The 20,881-nt window shown below is 46.3% G+C and overlaps 3 protein-coding genes across 3 annotated transcripts; 1 reads left to right on the top strand and 2 right to left on the bottom strand.

Annotated features, from left to right (window-relative positions):
* Positions 1–3,233: 3,233 nt before the first annotated feature.
* On the top strand, positions 3,234–4,739 carry LOC129601976 (uncharacterized). Its single transcript, XM_055500897.1, has 3 exons — positions 3,234–3,405; positions 3,493–3,679; positions 3,789–4,739. Exons 1-3 carry the CDS (start codon positions 3,358–3,360, stop codon positions 4,379–4,381), a joined length of 828 nt encoding a protein of 275 aa, XP_055356872.1. The 5' UTR covers positions 3,234–3,357; the 3' UTR covers positions 4,382–4,739.
* LOC129601975 (phosphatidylserine decarboxylase proenzyme, mitochondrial-like) lies at positions 4,676–7,672 on the bottom strand. The gene is made up of 7 exons (XM_055500896.1): positions 7,284–7,672; positions 6,988–7,223; positions 6,308–6,544; positions 6,085–6,237; positions 5,795–5,954; positions 5,455–5,615; positions 4,676–5,383 (listed from the first exon to the last, which is right to left on the bottom strand). Exons 1-7 carry the CDS (start codon positions 7,483–7,485, stop codon positions 5,099–5,101), a joined length of 1,434 nt encoding a protein of 477 aa, XP_055356871.1. The 5' UTR covers positions 7,486–7,672; the 3' UTR covers positions 4,676–5,098.
* A 1,051-nt stretch (positions 7,673–8,723) lies between these two features.
* LOC129601977 (zinc transporter ZIP1-like) lies at positions 8,724–13,659 on the bottom strand. Its single transcript, XM_055500898.1, has 4 exons — positions 13,340–13,659; positions 12,656–13,097; positions 11,943–12,387; positions 8,724–9,024 (listed from the first exon to the last, which is right to left on the bottom strand). Exons 1-4 carry the CDS (start codon positions 13,438–13,440, stop codon positions 8,786–8,788), a joined length of 1,227 nt encoding a protein of 408 aa, XP_055356873.1. The 5' UTR covers positions 13,441–13,659; the 3' UTR covers positions 8,724–8,785.
* Between the last annotated feature and the right edge of the window lie 7,222 nt (positions 13,660–20,881).

Here is a 20,881-nt window from a genome sequence, read left to right as displayed (position 1 = left end):
GATTAATGCAGGACGTGAGCACGTATGGCGGCAGTAAGATGTTAGTAAAATATGCGTCCGAAAGTTCCCAATCCAATACGCTGACAAACTGTTAAATTTGAGCAAATAAAATTTGCATAGCTGCTTCATGGATCAAGTACAACAATATTTCCCGAGTATGTACTTCACGTGTGTGCATACCTCAATGAATAGTATTATGTAGCAACGACTGGTTTCGAAGTTGATACCAGATTATTTTATCACCGAAAATTATTGCTGTGAGCTTTGTATGTACGAGTACAGACTGCACTTACTGCATGACAACAATTTTGAAAGAAAATGAAAAAAAGGTTATTTAGCTAAATGTTCGTGTTTGATTACAGAATACAACATGATTTTTGGGAGACGTTCGAAAAAAGGCCTTGCATATTAGCGGGTGCCTTTTCGCTGAATGCTACTTGTGCATCAAATGGGCACAGTGGCAGTGCTGCCAGTGCCTGAGTACCGTCGGAACAGGAAGGCCCTCCTGTACTGCTCTGGGAAGAACCGGCATCGGAAGTGGAGCCAGTCGCACTGCTAGTCAGCGTGGCCGCGGTAGAGCTTGATGCAGTGCTGTTGGACGATGCAGTACTTGTGTAGTGACCTCCTGCCGGTGGTAACTGGTAACCACAGGGAATGCTGGACCCGTCGTCTGCGTAGCATAGCTCGTTGGAAGTGTGATGTGATGACGGTTGCATTCCGTATCCATATACCCCATAATTTTTTCGAGCACCGTACACCCGTGGCTGGCTAGGCGGTAAATTCGAATACGATTGTTGGACAAAATACGGAGGAATTTGCCAGTTTGGCATTGTTAGCGCTTGAGTATACGGTTGTCTGTAGTTACAAGCGACATGGGTGACCTAATCGTTGTAGACTAATGCGGATCTAGAATTGACGGGAAACACTGCACTTACCGGTATGTGTGCATCGGTCCGTAGCGTCGGGCTTCGAATACTGAAGGCTGGTTGTAAAGCACAGGCTGAGAAGCTTGGGGAGCTGACTGTGCTGCGGGAACTGGCGTGTGATGTGGGCCTGGATACGGCGGAGCTGGATAAACCGTACGCGGCGGATATGCCACCGGCGCGTTGCGAATCATGGTTTCATCATAATTCGGTCTGCTGCAAGAGCGGGAAATTTTCTAAATTATCAAGGTATGCAATGTACGGCACGGACAGGTGCATAATTAAAAATGACGCTGTTCAGTGTATATACATACAGTGTATATGTTGTTACAGAAACGCTTTTGTGGGTGTATAACATCGGCATGTCAGACATAGTCACCTGATGTTATTCATATTATAACGCAGAATATTTAGATAGTTCTGTATCGGATGGTTCAACGGTGACCGAAAATCTGGTGATGGATTGCTCACCGAGCTGCAACAAAGAAAATCCACAAACGAATTAATTTCTGTGTACGTGCTTATAAAAACGCGCGTTTGATATTTTGTTAATTTTAATACGAGTACAGTACTGAAAGTGCCCGAACACAATAATTATTTATTATGAATATAAATTACGTTATAAAAATACACAAATTTTGTCGTCTCTTTATTTTAAGCACCACCTGTACGCAATCGGCATGGCAGTTCCTAGATTTTGAGAGGAATAAGATGATCCTCCTGGAGCACATTGACAACACTGTGACGGTGGTCGATTTTCGTTCGAGACGAACCGGTTCTGCATGGCGGCGTATACGTACGAGTCCGGATTTTGCAAAAGGTCATATTCGGGCTGATAATGTCCGTCTGGCCCATGAGTGACTGTCGATGGCGGAAGTTCCGGCTCATAGGGTGACTGGGGCCGATTTCTTGCATTGTCTTGTGCTCGAAAGCTGCTAAGACCGTATTCATTTATCTGACGCTTGGTTATTCGGTTGGCAACACGTTTTGATCCAAAATAATACGGGATGTAAGCGTACAGTCCACTCGCAGAAGGAGAGAAATTCGATTCAACAAGACCGCTTAATGGCGATGCGACTTTCAAAATTATCTACGGAAAGAAAAGTATAATGCGTGCATGAGGAAGTGGAACCAGCCGGAACCAGTTCGGGATCAGATTCCTGCATTTACAAATTCCAGTACTGTATAATATTCGGTTAACTAACTGTCGTGTGATCACTATTCTCAAAAATTATAATTCAGAAAACAAAGAATGTAGCATAAGGCCTTACCAACACAAGTGCCAGATATTCGCCTGTGGTGGGACAAAACATCTTATAAAAACTGAAATTTTTGAAAGGAATACATTCACTCTACTGCTAGTTATTTGCAGTCAACTTTAATTGTAACAATGCGCACACATTTGATGATTCAGTACATTAGGAAATCGATTTACGTGGGTAAAACCATATAATTATAGTATTTTACAGAACTGCTTGCAAGTTCCTACAGTGGCGATGTGAACTGATTGTGACACAACGGCATACGAATACTTTGTCCGAAAAATTTTGACTGACGTTAAATCATTACGATAACCACATCGTAACGCGATTGAAGATTTTGTTTGATATGTGTGGTAACACATAAATATCCAAAAAACTACATACTCTGAGGCTGTTGGGTAATTATTGATGGCAAATAACGTCCAGGAGCGTCAGGCCGGCTTTAACGATTACAGCGGCGCCAATTAACTATGGAATACAAAGTTAATTGTACAACTGTACATTAATTGTACAACTGTACATCTGTGGTTTGCGCATATTAAACGTAGAACCGTCGCTAGAACGTAAACAAATTAGTCAACACTGAGCAGGAAGCAGATACAAAACAACCGATTTAATCTGAACTAACGTACAAATAAATTATAGCTGCGATGTACAAGAACACACGTACTGTACAATACAGCACTACTCATCATCACGGGCGAAGTGACCAGTTCCGGAAGTTCAACCAGGAAATTCCTCGCGCCACTCAAACCAATTCAGGAATTCCCTAGCAAGATAATAATTACGATATAACGTACGAGGTACGTCATCCTGTCATTTCGGAAACTTTATCAAAGCATCCTCACCATATCTTCTGCATCGCAGGTCTGATCGATCTTGCGGACACAAATCCGTGTATTAGTAACTATCGACACGTACATCTTCACCTAATTGCGTCATAAACAGAGGAAATTCTAGAAATACAGTTGGTATCGGATTTTCTTAGCTTTGGTCTTCTATAAAAAGCTCCGGCTTTTAGAAGTTAAATCGTAAAACTTTACACATTTAACACTTCTCAACCCTTTATGTTAAAGTTTGGGTCACACACTTGTTAGGTTATTCTGATATACATAAATAGTTAGTGTATAAAATTGTGCAGTGGCACAGATACGTTCGAGTCACGACAAACAATGATGAATTCCCTTCTTTCCTCTGTAATTGCGGCTCTCCTGCTTTCGGTACGGAAACCATTGATCTGTTTTCTGTTATTTATTTTGAGGGAAAGAAGATACAGCAGTGATGTAATACTTTCGATTATTGTACAGGTTATTGGTAACGAAGCATGTCGGCTGCAAGGCGAAGGTTGTGCCGATCACATTCCGTGTTGTGGCGGCTTGAAGTGCGACAATGGTGGCAACGTTTTTGGATTCTGTAAAGTTTCAGTGCCTCCTTATACGGGAGGGGGCTCCGTCAATCCTCCGCCTAACCCTCCAGCTCCGTCGCCCAGTGGAGGTACGTTATTCATATTTTTCGTATAACAAGAAGTATTCAGTCGCATTTATGTAATAAGCCGTACTGTTGTATTAATAAAGCTTTTTTATGATTACTTCGTATGCAACAGGTGGTCAGCCTGCTTCGGGTTATTTAATCAGCAAAGACGAATTCCGGCAAGCCGTTACAATTAACGGCTACGGCGCTCCCTCGGATGAACAGTACGAGAACATCAACAAAGGCGCCGTCAACGGAAAGGTCACCACGAAACGGGAACTCGCCATGTTCCTGGCCAACATCCTCCACGAATCCGACGGTCTGAAAGCTAAAGAAGAGTACTCACCCATCATTTCCACGGACCCCGCCTATCCCGGGAAGAACTATCACGGACGCGGCTACATCCAGCTGAGCCATATCTACAACTATCGTGATGCGTCATTTGCACTGTATGGCGATGATCGGCTGGCCAGGAATCCCGAGCAAGTGGCCACGGATGATAAGATTGCCTGGGATACGACCTTTTGGTTCTGGGGCAACCGGGTGCACGACAAAGCCGGTGTGGCGGAAGGGAAGTTCGGTGTGACCACCCGGGCGATTAACGGTGGATATGAGTGTGATGGGGCGTATCAGCACAAGGCCAGACGCCGGTTCGCAATGTACACCAAGATCCTCAACATCTTTGTGCCCGGAGAAACGCCCATCGAGAGCGGTTGTTACAACTAACTTCACCGCATCGCGGCAATCTCATGACAATTGTGGTCCTGCAATATTTACTCAGTCATCACGTCTTTCCCCCTAAAATCTGTCGCCAGTCTGCAGATCAAGGATCGACTTCGTAAAATTTGTACCAGTTTGAATGGTTTGATAATATTTAATTTTTTAGCTCGGTTGTTAATGCGACTTCTCTTGTAATTTCTATGAAATTCACCATACGAAAAGTCAAAGTAAATAATTGTAGTAAAATTTGAATTGTCTTCCGTTTAGCAATGTACTGACAATGTTTTATGCGCTTGCTCAGTCGGCTCTCTCGACTTAGATTACATAAAGACGATTAAGAGAGATAAAAGCCAAAAACGATAGAAAAAACTATGCATATTTATTATTCCAGCCGCTTTTTAACAACTGATCAAAAATAAAACTAAAATTAAAAGCACGATCATCATTCAGTATAAAATGCATCTGAAACCGGAACGAAGACAATCACTGCATTCTGCAGAGACCAAATGTAGCTCACAATCACAATATTCCTAATTACACCTAATCCATCAATATGAACGATTACTTCATGCAAGCTGACTTCTTAACAAATACACTTGTGAGAAAGAAGATGAGAAGGAAGCAGAGTGATTCGCTTTTCCGGGTTCGATGAGTCTTACAATGTGATCACAATAAGGGGAGGAAAATGTACTGTAAAGGAAGCTGATACGGTCCAGGCACTGCTTAAGCTGGACGACACGCCGGCACGGTATCCCCGGGATTCTCGCCGTCCATTAAGCAGCCCAGTGGTCGACCATAGAACACTTTATCACCGACATCCACCGTAAACTCAAAATTCTTGGGCGCCTCAAACAACAGCACAATCGTCGATCCCAAATTGAATTCCCCAAACTCCGCGCCTTTTACCAGATCGACCGCCCTGACATCCGCCGAAGACGCCATATGCTGGGAGAAATTCCAATCCTGATATGCTCCGCGTTTATAACGCCGATTATTTGTTTTTAGCCTCTGAATTACAAACGATAAAATCAAATTTAGTTACCAAACAAGCGAGTAACCGTATAAAATATGCCACCAACCTCGTCAAAATAAACACGAATGGATCCGACATTGGTAGCACCGACGGCGGTCATGGAGAAGAAACCATGCAACCAGTTTCCATAGTAAACCACCCGCTCGTTATAGTTGAACAGGCCCTCGATCCGTTTTGTTATAGAAGGAGACACACTAAACAGATGACCTACAACAGAATGAAAAAATTATCATCTAACCATTAATACAGTAGAAATGTATTCTCAATCTAAAAAAACCGCAGAACTTCGATAAAACGGTAGTAGTACAATATACATGCCACCATACAGCACTGCCAAACACAAATATCGAAGCATCTGCGTCACCGGTAAGATCAGACAAGCTCACCTGGAAAATGCCGTCGGGAGATGACCTGCCAGTCCGCCGGGGAATGAAACCGATGGTAATCACCAGGCGCCAAGTAAATCACACAATGATACAAATCAGTGCCCTTATTCCGCAAGCACAAACTCTTCCGGTATGTCTTGGACGGCTCCGGAGCTTCGTTCTACGAGAACAACATCAACGATGTGTAAAACTATCTCACGCGATGTCTGTACGCTTTTTCACATCCTCAAAAGTCAAAACACGCGAGAGAAATAACAAAATCACAAACTTCCCACGGAAAACGTCTATACCTCTTCAACAACTGGTTCATCATCGGCGGTGTAGGTGAACCAGTTTTTGGGGCCTAAAAACGCCGCCAGACTGTAGGTCATGCCTTTGACCTGCTCGACACAATCGTCTTCCACACGGCCGACATGGAGAACGGTGCCATCCGATGGACTCACCTAAAACAATCGTATATTATTTATCGTTAGCAATGTAGCACAACCACACCGTGATACCGATCGCGCTTACCACACAACTCTTGTCGGCCACCGGTCGCACGCCTGGGCGCAAATGTCGGCGGAAGAATTCGCCGAGATTCTTGTACCACTTCAAATCCTGGATGGCCGCTTCCGAGAGATCCACCCCGAACAGCCACACATAGGAGGAGAGAAGGGGACGGCGCAGCCACGGCGGTAAATAGAGATCATTCACCCAGCCCCACGTGCGCGACAAGGCACGGAGAGGCAGGAACTGATACACGTAAAACTGCAAACACAACCCACTTAACATGCATATGCTGCGAACTGGGAAAAAGATCTTATTGCAAATCTCTTGATAGTATTTATAAATAATATCCGCTGACAACTTTTAGTTCCAAAGAAATAATACAAATTCTTTCCTTCGCGTAAATCAGTAATCCATTCTCACTATGGTATTAAAAACTGATAAAAACAGATGAAATGCCTTTATCTACTCGGGGGTAAGCAACGTATTTAAATTATGTAGTACTACAATTACTAAATAATTTAAAACGTGACACACAACGTAGCACAAGTTTAAAACAAAACCATGCAAAATAAGCTTTCGCGCAGAGTGACTGGACAAGTACTGCACTTGAACTGTTTTTTTAAACGTTATTTATTTTCACGCATCTATTGAACAATATCCTTTGTACGACCTAACATAAAAAAGTAGTTCGATCGACTTACCACAGTAGGAACTTGCCAAGGCAGTGCACGTCGCGAATATTTCCCAACATCATGCACATCCGCGCCAGTGTCGTTTTTTGCGTCATCGCTAGCATTCCTTCGATTCGCCGTCAAAAGCTGACGATAGACCAGCCAAATCACCCCCACCACAATGGGAATGGGGGTCCATCTCAACGAGTTCTTGGTCCATTTCGACAAATTGGACTTTCTATACCATCGGGAAGAACTGCTGAAATCTGCAAAACCAATCCCAATTTAAATCCCACGTCAAGATAATGGAAAACGAACGGTCGCACTTTGTTTGTCCGTGTATTCGATCAGGTTCCGCCGCTGGAATCGATACAGGAAACGAGTGTTGAACTGGCTGGCCAGGGATGTATTGGCAAACGAACGGGTTGGAAACCAGCGTGATGGTCGCCAGAATAGACGACGCGCTGGTCCATCATACGCGGATTGAGATGTTCTCGACGCACGCGAGAACAACTTTGTGACTTTCATTCTTACACGAAAACACTGATGATTACAAGGAAACACTCTGCTCTTGTAAGCCGTTACGGGTTACTTCGCTATTAGTGTTGGTAACACCGTAGCACACCGTAAATCCTTTCAGTTTTAACTGAAACAAGAAAATCAGAAACTGCTTATCTTCCAAGTAGCACTTTGCCATTTGCGTTGAACTTTACATCTTGAAACTTGCTATGCAGCGTGCACGCTGCGTTTGCAATGAGTCATCGAAAATGTGAACAACGGTATGTCGAATGCGTCATAAGGCACCGCGTTTGTTTTGGTTTAATTCTAACCCCTCCTACTTCACAGTCTCACAGCTGCTGGATTAAAACAAGATTATAAGAACACTTCTTGATTTGATTAACACCTGAACAGGTCCCGCTTATAATTTTTTTAATGATAAGATTAAGGGTATTTGCTAAATGGCAAATACAAGTACTGTACATTAATTGGCGCCGAGCGCGTCGTCATAATTATAATATTGTAGTCAAAGTGTGTTGAGTCACAAAACGCAAGTGACGGGTTAGAAATTACTACTAATTGTCACCCATCAAAATATCACTTCTACCGGTAAATATTTAGAATGCCCCCATCGCGAACAGCAGTTTTCCAGTACGAACCATATTTTCGAATAGTTTTTATCGGTTCCATTGTTAGGCAAATGTGAGGGCATTAAAGACGGCACGCCGATTACAAACACAATTAATTAATGCCGCTGCAATTCAAAGTTCAGTTTCTTCAACATAAAGTGCAAAGTACGCATACAAACTCACACTGAAATAATTTTATTACTAGTATTCATCAGCCCTCACACGAAGGTATGTATGTACGTGTACATGCTGTACTATACTTCAAACCATACTTTGCGCCATCTTTCATTTATATTTTTCATGCGGTACAAAAACCACCACAGCCCGCAACGTCCTTGATCACATCTTACAACATAATCAGTAATCATCTCCGTAAAAATCAGAAGGAATACAATAACATGAAAGACATTCAGAAACCACTACCAATGAAAAATCAAAAACAGGGATTTTATACAACAAAGTTTGCAAAATGGAGGATAACGAGAAAAATTTATCGAGTATAACGTCTAAAAGATTCACAAAACAACAGGTCATGTCACTGTAAAGAGTTAATACGGCTAACAATCCATTTGGCAGACTGAGAAGGAAATAAAACCACCTGGACGATCACTTAAAGACACCGCTGGCTTAAAAGCCTAACTACATACAAATCTAGTCATTAACAGCTTACTATAAGCCAAAAACTGTAAAGCTTCCGGTTATCAGGCATCCATAAACATCAATCCAGCCATAACGGAGAATCCGATAACCATGCAAAGAATCTTCAGTAACATCACACCACCGGCTTCGTCTTGAGAATTCTTCAGCATTTCATGCGGCAAAACCTCCAGAAATGTAATGAACAAAAATGTACCACAGGCCATCGCTTGCAGTACCGCACTGATTATGCCGGCTGCACCATCCTGGTTGAAATTCTCCATACCCATCGCAATCCCAATTCCTGCAATACCGGTATACAGCTTTATCAGACACAATAAGTGTACTTATAGTTCTACACGCACACATTTCAGCAAATAAAGCGTTAAATATGCTTCATTTTGAAAAATCCGGCAGTAATTGGATAAGTACGAAACCGTCAACGCCTTCAGGTTTTACGGCGAAACACTTCGAGAAAGTTTTACTTTTTACAGATCCGAGTTACACATAACACACCACGGTTCTCACTCGCATATCGGTTGCAGTCTCTGTCCGGCATTTAAAATTCGAGGCAACAGCAGCGATCTATTTTACCAATTTGCTTCCACTTTTACAATCTCTATTTTCATCATGCTATCTACATGAACTTGGATTATCGACTCCGGCTCGAGGTAACAAAGTTCAAAATGTATCATATGTATTAACTCTGAGTCTAGACATTTCATGGTGCAGTGTAGTATTTTCCTTATACCAGTTCTCCTGCTATCTGAAGCAAACTAACTTTTTGGATGTAAAACACTATAAAGCCGCAGGTAAGCTTTCACGAGTTGTTAATAAAAAACAGCTTCACAACTACGATGAAGTAGCTCCGAGCTGATGCCAAAAATATTAATTTACAACAATTTAACGATAGATAATATGCCACAAATCACAATTTACTAACAGAAAAATATAATAAATAATTCTTGTCAAAACTGGTAAACAGTAATTATTTACAAATCTTTCTGTAGACATTTTTACCAAACTATTAACGTCCTGCTGGTTTGTACAATTTGAACATACCGAACAAGACTGAAACATCAAAATGCGTAAAACAACAAAACACATTCTCTAGATAGTAATATCGATCTACACTAGCAACAATACTTCAGAATAGTGCTAGCAAACACTAAAAAACACTCTCATTAATTATTTTACGGCAAGCCGTTTCTTTCCCCAGGCTTTCGGAATATCCCCTATTGTACCAAAGGATGTACACGATACACTTCCGTCGAGAGATCTGACAAAACGGAACGTAACGCACGGCAAAAACAGATTGTTGTTACCGGCATATCGACTTTGTACACTAGTAATTCAACGGCAATGGCCGCCACCATGCTCCTCAGCATACGAGCAGCAATCATAGTGACGGTGAAGCTCGCACTAGCTCAGGAACCGGAAGTCATTCTAGGCGATGCCTACCAAGAGCCAGCCATCATTCCGGAGACTATCGACAGCAAAAGCATAGAATGCCGCGTTGCTGTCTCAGGCAATGGCTTTTCCGGCGCCTATGCTGCTTATAAGCTGTCACCGCAGTACAAAAACCAAATCTGCATTTTCGAGCAGCTGTCCCGCATCGGGGGTCGCATGCACGATGTGTCCGAGCGCCCTGGCCAGCCGGTATACGGACTAGGCCCATTGACGATGCTCGACAATCAGTACAACATGCTCCGTCTAGCAGACGAACTGGGCATAGAAATCCAGTCCGCCGACAATGAAAATATCCTGCAAAAAGCTCGTGGACGCTATTACCTGGCCAACAGCACTTTCTCCAATACCAGATTAATGTGCAAAAAAATTTTCCACGGAGTGGATTGCGACGGCTGGAACCATACCGACACGGACAAGGGAATGTGGGATTTTGTACTAAAACTTTATGCAACGAAGAACGAAGCTCTGCAGAACTATGCCGACATTAGTACATTCCTTCGTGGCATTTTGGGCACAGAAGGGTTTGCTTTTCTCAACGAAGCCGTTCCATGGCAGAGTTTCTTCGCGCCGGGCGGGCACATCACGAATTTCCTGGAATATATGGCCAACGTTGATAAGCCCAACATGTCCAGTCTCCAACGGCGAAAACGTTATGCCGTGGGCGGCATGTCGATTTACCCGAAGACAATGATCGCCATGGCAAAATCTAACGGAGCACGGGTTTTCATGAACGAAAGCATTCAGAGTATCGACGAATCCGAAGGAAAATTCCTCATTATTACAACAAAACGCACAGTTCTAGCGGAGAAAATCATTAACAGCATCCCTCCGTTTGCATTTCGCAACATTTCCGGCAACATCGCAGAGCAAATCAAACAAGCACCAGAATTCAAGAGTATTACAACGGAAGCATGCGCGACAATCGACGCCTGGTGGGATGAGCGTTTTTGGGAGCGATCGAAATTCTCCCAGGGAGCTATTCTGCAGAGAATCATCGCCCACGGAGAATGCTTCAATCTGGTAGAAACGCCAACGTACGACTACATCCGTGACACGAATGTCACCCGTGCAGTGTATGACGACGGCGTGTATTGCAACGGAGGACGATAATCCACAGCGGAAATGTTCAAATGCTCAAACATGAACTTCAAAGGGAATGCAAAGGTGTTCACGGATATAGTTGTACCGCTCCCGCGAACAGTCATAGGTAAGTGTCAAAAAATTTTTAAGAACGGTTGTTCGAGTAAACCGTAAACGAAGCCTACTTTAGGTACGATTCATGAGCAAGCATGGCACGCTCTAACCGCCGCAACGAAATTTTTGAACGATGATATCAGGAAATGGGCGTTACATCCAGCAGGCAACAAAACCATCGTCATGATCGGAGAAGCATATATGCCTGCGTATGTCGGATGGACCGAAGGAGCTCTACGCTCGACAATGTGGGCACTACAAGAACACTACGGCTTCTCATTTCCATGCCTAGGATCTTCCGAAAAAAGCGCCGACTGTTCGACACAGTAACGTTCAAGCATGAAATCTTCTCTACTGGACCAATATTTTCATGTCTATTTGTTTGCTTAAATTATTAGTATTGCCTGGTTTGCTAATAAAGTCAAATTCGAGCGCAACAATTTCAGCCATACTGCTTGTCGAAAAAATTATGATACTGTACTAATTTACACTACTGCATTTTTAAATCTAAATTACAACTATAACACTACTGCATTATTAAAATTAAGTAAAGCTTACCTAACGGTGAGGCAGCAGCAAATACCAGCGCCAACATGATAACGTTCCGAAACGCCATCCGACTCTGCATTAAATTCATCCCGACGGAGAAGGCCACCACGCATTTATGTATCAACAACGCTCCGAATATTTCCACCACCTTTTGCCGCGATCCTTGCAATCCGACCGCTAATCCTTCGAAGACAGAGTGTAGACTAAGAGCAACCAACAGAATAAAGGAACGCGCAGTGTGTGTCGTCTGATGGGACTTGGATTTAACCAGCCGCAGCGCCGGTTCAACGGATCCCTGCGAATGCCCGTGACCATCTTCGCGTGTCGGCGACGAGGACCGCGATGACGCAACGGAGGATAAAATTTCTGGCTCATTATCCACTGCGTCCGGCAGAGAGATTTCCGATGAGCGTCGTGTACGGAAATCACCGCGGTCGTCATTGCTCGGTGGTTCCTGGGAATGCAGAAAACATGACAGACCAGGCATACCATAATTTCCTCAATCACTTTGCAATTATACGATATAATTATGTAAACGAGTGGAAATTAGAACGCACAGCACGCAAAAGAAAGCTAACCAGTAACAACTACAAAAATCAAAAACCAAGACACCAGCAGAGGAAAACCACAATTCAAACTAAAATTTGACAGCTTAATTTTGTATGGCTTCTCCTGTTAAAACCGTAAAACAACAATAAAACAGGATGATCTATGTACTGTACCTGGTGTGCAGGAGGATGATAGGGATTTGGCATGGCATATCGCTGATTAATTTGCTCCCTCAACAACTCCGATTCGCTGACGGTTCGATGCCTGAGACGGCCTCTTTCTCGTGCCTCCTGCCTCTCCGCATCCACTCGTCCGCGCCCGTGGCCATGATCATGCCCGTGAAAGATGTGCACATCCTCCGTTTTGCACGAGACCACAATACGCTCCACCATCATCACCAACAATAAACCGAACACAATACAAAACTGCGCCAGTGGATACTCTGTGTGGATGCCCACTTTTGGAAGATGCTCTTTGAAGGCATCGATCACATCCGGCTGCAAATCCAGAAACAAAGTGCCCAGGAAAACACCACAGGCGAAACAGTTTAGGAAGCTTATGCCGTAGCGAAACAGACGGGAATGCGGGCCGCTCTCCAAATGATGACTTCGAACACTGAAACCAGTGGAAATGCAGTAATCGGGTAGCAAATCAGAATGTCCACTTCCGATTGTAAACGCAAAAACAGCATAAAATCACAGAAGATAAGAAACTGAACACAGTGTGACGCTACCGTCGTAACTCGTCAATGATTGCATAACTTCCGCGCAGAAGTAGAGAGCCTGCATGCTTTAGCAGATCGTATTTCTTTGCAACTCGATTTACTAAATGCAAAACGAACAACAACAACAGCTTACCTAGAAATCAGCCAGGCAGGAAGAAGGCAGAAAATAGATGTTATTAGAAACATACCACCAAGAACCAAGCCTTTCGTCAGTCGCAAACTGAGACCTGCCATTTCTCCTTAGTCGATCGCAGTTCGCAGATTAGAAGAAACTGGATTAACTACTTCTTGTAGTACGCAAGAGTAAAGAGTATCTAATTATCTGTTTAAGCAACATTCCAAGAAGTCTAACCATAAAGCAATCAAACCTCAGAAATTCAGAAATCAGAATTTCAGAAAAGGCTGAAGAGTTCAAGAGCCATTTAATACTCTGTAAAAACAGTAAAAATTAATAATCCAAATCATCGAAGTATGTACTGTACACTGGTACAACCGTACAGCTGATTGATGTACAGATATCTCCCACGTTAAACAAAGTACCCACTACCCACCCTGGGGTGGCTTGCATGCGGCAGTTGCACTCTTCTGATATTATAAGCTTGCACTTCATGGTCGTAGACTCGCAATAAAATTTTATTTAAGTACTTAATTTTATATCACGGCTTTGAAAAAAAAAGTTAGTGGAGCAATTAGTGTTAGTCGATTAACAACTAAGCATTAGTAAAAGAAAGCCTCTATTAAGCGTCGTCGCCTGCTGACCACTGGCGCAGTGCTCGTTCTGATCCAGGGACTAATATTGCAGTACTAGTATAACTAACGAGTTACGGAGTGAATCTGGACATCAAAATTACCGTAGCCGTCAGACATAAGGCGCAATAGTGAAAATACCGCTGACTTTGTTGTGCAAAATCTTGCCAAGCATCTAATTTACGAAGCGATTTACGGTAGGAAACTTCCATTGGTACATACATTATTATTATTATTATTATTATTATTACATCAGGAGCAGACAACCCGCTAAACGGGACTTCAACGTCTGGTCGGTAAAAAGCTAAACAAAAAAGCAATTGCTAAGACAGATCAACAGTTCGGAGAGCAAATTTGAAAAATCCCACACCATCAACACTGAGTATCTGCATGTTATGTTTCTGTATGCGCTCAAAAATGTTCTTTAGTCGCATAGCCAGCGTGCCTTCTCCAATTTTCATCTTCGCACGGGCAGCAATTCTCGTCGGGTTCCGCAGGTTGTAACGCGCTCCCAAATCTGTGAAGTCGATCATTTCCACCATATTGTAACAGGCAAGCGCGAGGAGATCACGAGTGATGCTTTATTGTACAAATAAAGGAACAATACTGCGTAATAGCAGGGAATGCAAGAACAAAGCACTGATGGCTAAACAAGCAAGTGAATGCTGAAAGGCTCTTGAGCGTTCGTCAAGGCGTGAAAGAAGCAACTGGCGGCAAGCACGTGCTGTGTGCCATCAGCTGTGTGATCATGCGCAGACTGGACTCAATCCAACGCGAGCGTATGAACGCTGAGTCATACTGCGAAAGAGGGACGAGAGAGCAAGTATGCTCAGTGTGTGCGCCGCGTATATCCGCTTCAGCGGATATGAGTGCAGTGCAGCAGCACACGTACGTACAGCGAGAGAGGCGATATGGCAAGCATGAGTGCAAATACGTCCATGGTGGGCCGTATGCACCAGGCGCAGTCATGTGCCTCTGACATGCCTCTGGGCGGGAATCCGAGCTCCTGCGAAGGATGCTCCGACTCGGTACCGCACCAGTACCGCACAACTCTCCAGTCGGACCCGATGTGGGGTCGCTGGTACGCGTCCTCTAGCAGTGGGAGTCCGGTGTCTGGTTGACCGTCCCTTCTTCACTTCCAGACCCATGAGTGGAAACCACTCACGGCCGAAAAAATCCGGAAGCCGCTCGGGCGTTTCGTTGGACCGGTGACGCTTCTGTTGGCTGGCTTCTTGCTTCTGTTGGCAACGGAGAACAATGTGAAAGGAAAGTGTAATGAAAGTTGTATACAGCGCGAAAGTATGAAATAAAGTTTAATCACAATTCCAGTGAGCAAAAGGGGTTACAAAACAGATCTGTTAAAGAGATCGAACTAGAAAAATACAATTCAGTTTGTTAGGAGAACTGCTAAAAAAAATGCAAAAATCTGTCCGGGGGTCCTATTCCGACTAGGATGACGTCCACGGGGCAGTTGAGTCTCCACGGGGTCTCCTGTCCACTTTCATCCGGTAAGTTGGGTCCGGGGCATCGGTTCCCGGGTTACCCGTCGTAACCGGTTACATTCACCGAGGTCGGCTAAGCACGGTTAAACACTTACTTCCGACTCGTATCCGTCCGTCAGGGATAGAGAGGCACTGTTGCAATTGCAAATGCCGAGGCATCCTCTCTGAATGGGGAATAGGACCGAGGTCGGTTTGACCAAGGTCGGCCTACCGGTAAGTCGACCGGCGGCTGGGAAAATTCGGCTATGTTCCGAATTCTTAAAGTCCAGGTCGGAAAAGGCTGTATGTAAGTCATGCGGCCTGTGTGGTCGTCATGTACAGCAGTTCCGTTCAAAAGTGGTCGGTTACAACCGTTCAATCTGCTACCACGAGCCTGATTTGGAGCTATTCGAGTCGAACTGGCTCGAAGGTCCGGTCGGAATTTATAAGTTTCAGCGATGGAAGTGTCCAGTCGACTTCCGTCCAATCTGTTCCGCTGTTATCCGACCTTCTGTCGAGGTCGGTTATCCTATCCGTCAGTGGTCGACTAGGGTTAACCCGCAATGACATGCCCATGTGGGGCTAAGCAAGTTCCTTCAAGTCGAATTCGTCCACTGCAGATATTTATCGTTCTTCTTCTGTCATGTTGACTAAGTTGCCGACTTCCGACATGTGGTCGGTTATGGTTGACTTCGGGAGGTCGGATGAACTATGTTTCCATCCGTCCGAAGGTCGGATTTTTCCGTTAGGAGGTCGGTTCCCGACTTCTGGATGCCTTTGCCGACTTGTTGTCGTACCCTCCCGACTTCTATGCGGTCGGTTCCGACCTCGGCTTGAGGTCGGATGTCCATATCCGAGTTCGGAGGTCGGTTATTTTCCGACTTGCCCAGGTCGGATAAACTTTGTGTCTATCCGCCGGGAATGCAAGTTCTTCCACTGAGAGGTCGATTTCGTACTTCTAGTTGGTTTTCCGAGCTGTTGTCGCTTACTTCCGACCTCCATCTGGTGGTTGTCAACTTGATTTTAGGAGTTCTGTGCGTTCGGCTACAGTTGGCCGGGTCCTTGGTGTCAGGACATCCTACGGTCAGTTCGGACTGGCAGAAGGATGTTCGGCAGCACAACTCCGTTCCTTCTGTGGTTTCTGATATGAACTCCAGGTCGGATCCGAGCTACTGTTGAGGTCGGTCAATCCGAATGACTTGCTTCTAGGCCGTCGAGTCGTGCGAGGTAGAAGTTCCTTGGCGTCTGTTGGCCGATTGACTGGCGTTTCATCATGCACTGCGCTCGCTCACAACGCTAAGGGTCTTTGTGGCCCCGGTTGCCGAGCCGAGCTCTTTGGTTTAAACTTCATGCACATGCAAGTCCCTGAGGTCGTCAGATCCGATTCTTCCATTTTGTTTTGTCGCGAACCTGTGACGCCTAGCCGCTTCTGTTGGGGGTAGACGACTCATGTCCACGGGGAAATTTTCTTTGCCGCTGACAAAGGCCATGCTGCCACTTTTGTTGCGGCCGCATGATCCTTGTCAGCGGGGTTCATTAGGAGGGTGCAGATCGCGTATTCTAACACGGTCTGCCTAGGATGTTCCATTGGGGACATGGGGAAGCAGGTCGCGGCGGAGTCGTTGTAGTGGCGGCCAAATCACCGTCGCTGTTCCTCTTCAGGGAATGGCAGCACGTTCAGAGACGCGCGTAGTCGTGGTCACCGGTGAATCGGCTGGTTTACCCGATGTCGTCCGGGGGAGACTGCGGTTGATCTCCAGGTACAGAGCCTGTAGGTCTGGATTCAAACGGAGAATCCGGTTGAATTGCCACGTAACTACTGCCGGCTTCCGTCCATTCTCCATAGTCGACTTCTGTTGGTCGCTATTGCTATCGTTTCCAAAGCCGACTTGTGTAGTCGGCTTGCACAACCGACCTGTGTGGTCGGCTGATGCAGCTATGTCTGCAATGTCTCCAAGTTATGAGGAAGGTACAAAGTCGGCCTTTGTGGTCGGCTCAAGTACGCGTAGTCGAATCCGAGTGTCCCTGCGCTGTTGGCGACTCGGCCGAGGGATTTCCGCTATTTACAATGGTGAAGGCTGCCCGGCTACCCGGTTCCGAGGTTGGCCACGGGTGCTTGGCAAACATAGCGTGGAACGCGCGCAGCGACGTGTTCCGCGCCATGTTAGCGTAATCCTCTCGGTCTGTACTCCGGAGTCGGTTGGCCGGAGTAATCTTCATAGCCGATCGTGGTTAATGGCGTGATCTGTACCATGTAACTATCGGTCGGCTCCATGTAACGCGGATTGGGGCTTCTGTTGGCTCCGATGGTCGCAGAACGTGGTTGACGATCTGCTCTGTTAGCAGATGTGGCTACGATCTGTTCTTGCCATACTGGGGAACTGGGGTCGGTTGCCCAGTTCGTTCCAGGGGATTCCTTGGGGGACGTACCGGTACGGTGAAAGAACCGAAATACCCGGGTCTAACCACGCGTTTCCGGGTCCGACCAAAGAATCCGGCCGACTTGTGTAGTCGGTTTTTCTGGCAAAATCGTCGTTGACGTCCGCCGCGTACATGGTTGGTCATTTTCCGAAAAAAAAGAACTAAAGAAAAGTGTCCATTCCGAAGTCGGTTCTCGACGGCGCTGTTTCTCAGCTAGACTATTTCTCAGTCGGAAGGTCGGTTCTCGACCGTGCCGTTTCTCGGCAATGCCTCATTGAAGTGATTCCAATGGGGGATCGAGTTCCAGTGTGGGAACTCGATCTTAACTGAGTGGGACTTCGACGGGTTTGTCGCCGCCGAAGTAATCTTCCTCTTCGTCATCGTCCGGGCCAGGTCGGTTATGTGGCCGTATATTTGGGTCCCTAGGTTTACAAGTTGCCGGGCCACTCCGTTGAGACATCTCGTCGGTCTCATCCGTTTCTTGGCCTGGGCGCTCCGCTCTACTCTTCCTTGAGTCCCTGGCCGCTTGTTTGCGGAGTCGCAGCGCATACGGTCGTGCGCCGGGTGCTATGTCGTCCGACATCCAAGGTTCGTAGGGCGACGAGTTAAATCCGCTAGGCAAGGTCTTCTTCTCGCGGTACCAGCTGATGAATCGGGTTGCGTCGTCGCTGGGATCTACGTGATCCTCACGAAAGGCATACTTTGTCGCATACCGTTCGTGGGTGTACAGCAAGTCACGCATCCAGACAGCTAGGATAACACTTCTCATCGGTGTGCCGAGTTGGGCTACGAGGGTTTCCACAGCCGCTGGTATCGCTTCGTTGTGGTACAGTCCGTACAGGGTGTAATGGCAAAAGTAATTGCCGAGTCGAGCTGCGAAGATGAATCGCAGGAATGCCGTGACTCCGTCTTGGGCCATGTCGACTTCTCCTTCCGGAAGGTACTGGGTTAAATCCAGTGCTGCCCGAGCCGCGGTAATTACAAAGGCTGGATGTGCGTCCGTGATGACAAACTGGGCAATACTCTCCAGCTCGTCGTGGGAGTATTCCCGAGCTCCTAGTTGGCTCGCCCGTGTTCCGTCCGGGCTGTACAATGGTACATTCAGCAAGACCGGGTCGGTCATCGACGGCAACGCATTCGATCTAGTGTACGGGTGTTCAACATTCGGCGCTGTGTGCGCGTTCATGTTGAAGTCGGCCTGCCACTGGTGTTGTTCGAACAGCGTCTGATATCCAGATCGGACGAGGAATTGACGAAGGTTTTCTACCATCCGCCAAATTTGTGGTCGGTAACGTTCCTCGTAATTCATGACGTTCATAATGTGGTTCGTTCGTTCAGTGGGGTGTAGCATGACGACCTCGATTCCTTGTTGTCGAGCTCGATCATAGCGAGGGTCTTCTCGGATCGGCACTTCCACTTGTGGCAGTTGTGCCATCTGGTCCGCTACATCAACATCCATCTGCTCCTGTTGAGCCGCTGGTTCAGCTTGGACTTCGGCCGGCTGTTCCGCTTGTTGGGCTTCCGGCTGCTGGTCGGTGAATGTTACGTTTCGACTTATTTGTTGTCGACCGTAAGTCCGATTCCTGTTTCTCCCGATCCAGTACGTTTTCCTGGTGGAGCTCTAGTTGGCCTTTCCGCTTCACGGATAACGGCTCGTTGCGCTTCGATTCTGTCTCGAAGATCAACTGGGCCGATCCGGTGTCGAAGGTCATGTCCTGTAAGATTTTGCTCGGTCGGCGCTGCTGTTGTTGAGCCGCCGATTGCTGATTTCGGGTTGGGGATCTGCTGAGGAACAGTTGGACGAGCCTGTGACTGGCGTTGCCCTGTGTGGGATTGCCATCAACTGTTCCTGAGTTGCCGGTGTGAAGGTAACTGGCTGTTGAGTTCCGTCCGGCATATTCATCATCATCGTTATAGATGCGCCGGTCATCGGTCGGTTCGGATCTCCGACGAAAACGTCGCGTATTGTGGGAGTCAATTCTCCGACTGTCGGGAGACCCTGTGTGGGTGTCTGTACCGAATCTTTATTTCGGTTCTAATCGGTCGGTGGTGGATGGACTCGCATTGTGGCGATCTTCCTATCGACCTCCTTTATCTTCTTCTGGTCGTCGAGTTGACGTTGCAGGTCCAGCATCTGGCGGTACTCGAACAGCCTATTTGTTAGGACTGGTGGTCGGGTCTCTTCCCATCTCGGGTCGCGAGCTCGTTGTCGTTGAATTGTAGCCAGATTGTCCTGTTCATATGGCTCCAGTTGATTAATCAAGTATTCTCTGCCGGCCAAGTACCGGTATGCGCTCAAATTGCCAGCGACAACACTTAAGTAGAGTGCCGCCGCCTGAGCTCGGTGTTGCGCTCCGGTGCCGGAAATTCGTTCGTTCGTAAAGGATACGATGCACAGCGCGCAGGGCATTCTGTTGTTGTCCCTCGTCGCATTGTCCATGCACTGTTGGCAGTCCACCGTGAAAGCTTCCACCGCCTGTGAGTCAAAATAAAAGTCAGCAAACCGTTTCTCGGTTGCATCCTATAATTTACACCTATATTACTACGGTCGGGCCAGGTCGGTTCTCGAACTGGTCCAAGACGCCTTTGTGGTCGCCCAATGAGGTAAGTCGACTTCTGCTGGTCGATGACGGTTATGTGGTGTCAATGGGAGGAGGTCGGTTATGCCTCTCTCCCCAACGCGGTCTGCGTTTCCTCATTCCCGTGTAGGCACTTCTGGCGACCCGAGCCGACTTGCTTGGTGCGAGTCGGCCAACTCGGTCGATTGTGCCGAGGTCGGTCGTTCCTTTGGTAAATGTCCATGTCGATGATTTGATGGATTTAAGGCGATAAACCGTTGACCGCCTTGGGTTTTATCGGTATTTGTGGCGAATTGTTGTTGGTAGAGTGCCTTCGATATGACGAATTCTAGTTCGTCGTCCAGGGAGTACTTTTTCCGTCCGGCAATTGTGTCCGGTTTGGCCTTGTATTTGGGATCGACCAGCTGCGGTTCCGCTGATGTCCACTGGAACCCGAACCGCGCTATG

This window comes from Paramacrobiotus metropolitanus, unplaced genomic scaffold, assembly GCF_019649055.1.
Source record: "Paramacrobiotus metropolitanus isolate TYO unplaced genomic scaffold, Prichtersi_v1.0 Parri_scaffold0000307, whole genome shotgun sequence".
Classification (NCBI taxonomy): Eukaryota; Metazoa; Tardigrada; class Eutardigrada; order Parachela; family Macrobiotidae; genus Paramacrobiotus; species Paramacrobiotus metropolitanus.
This window is presented reverse-complemented; position numbering and strand designations above follow the sequence as displayed.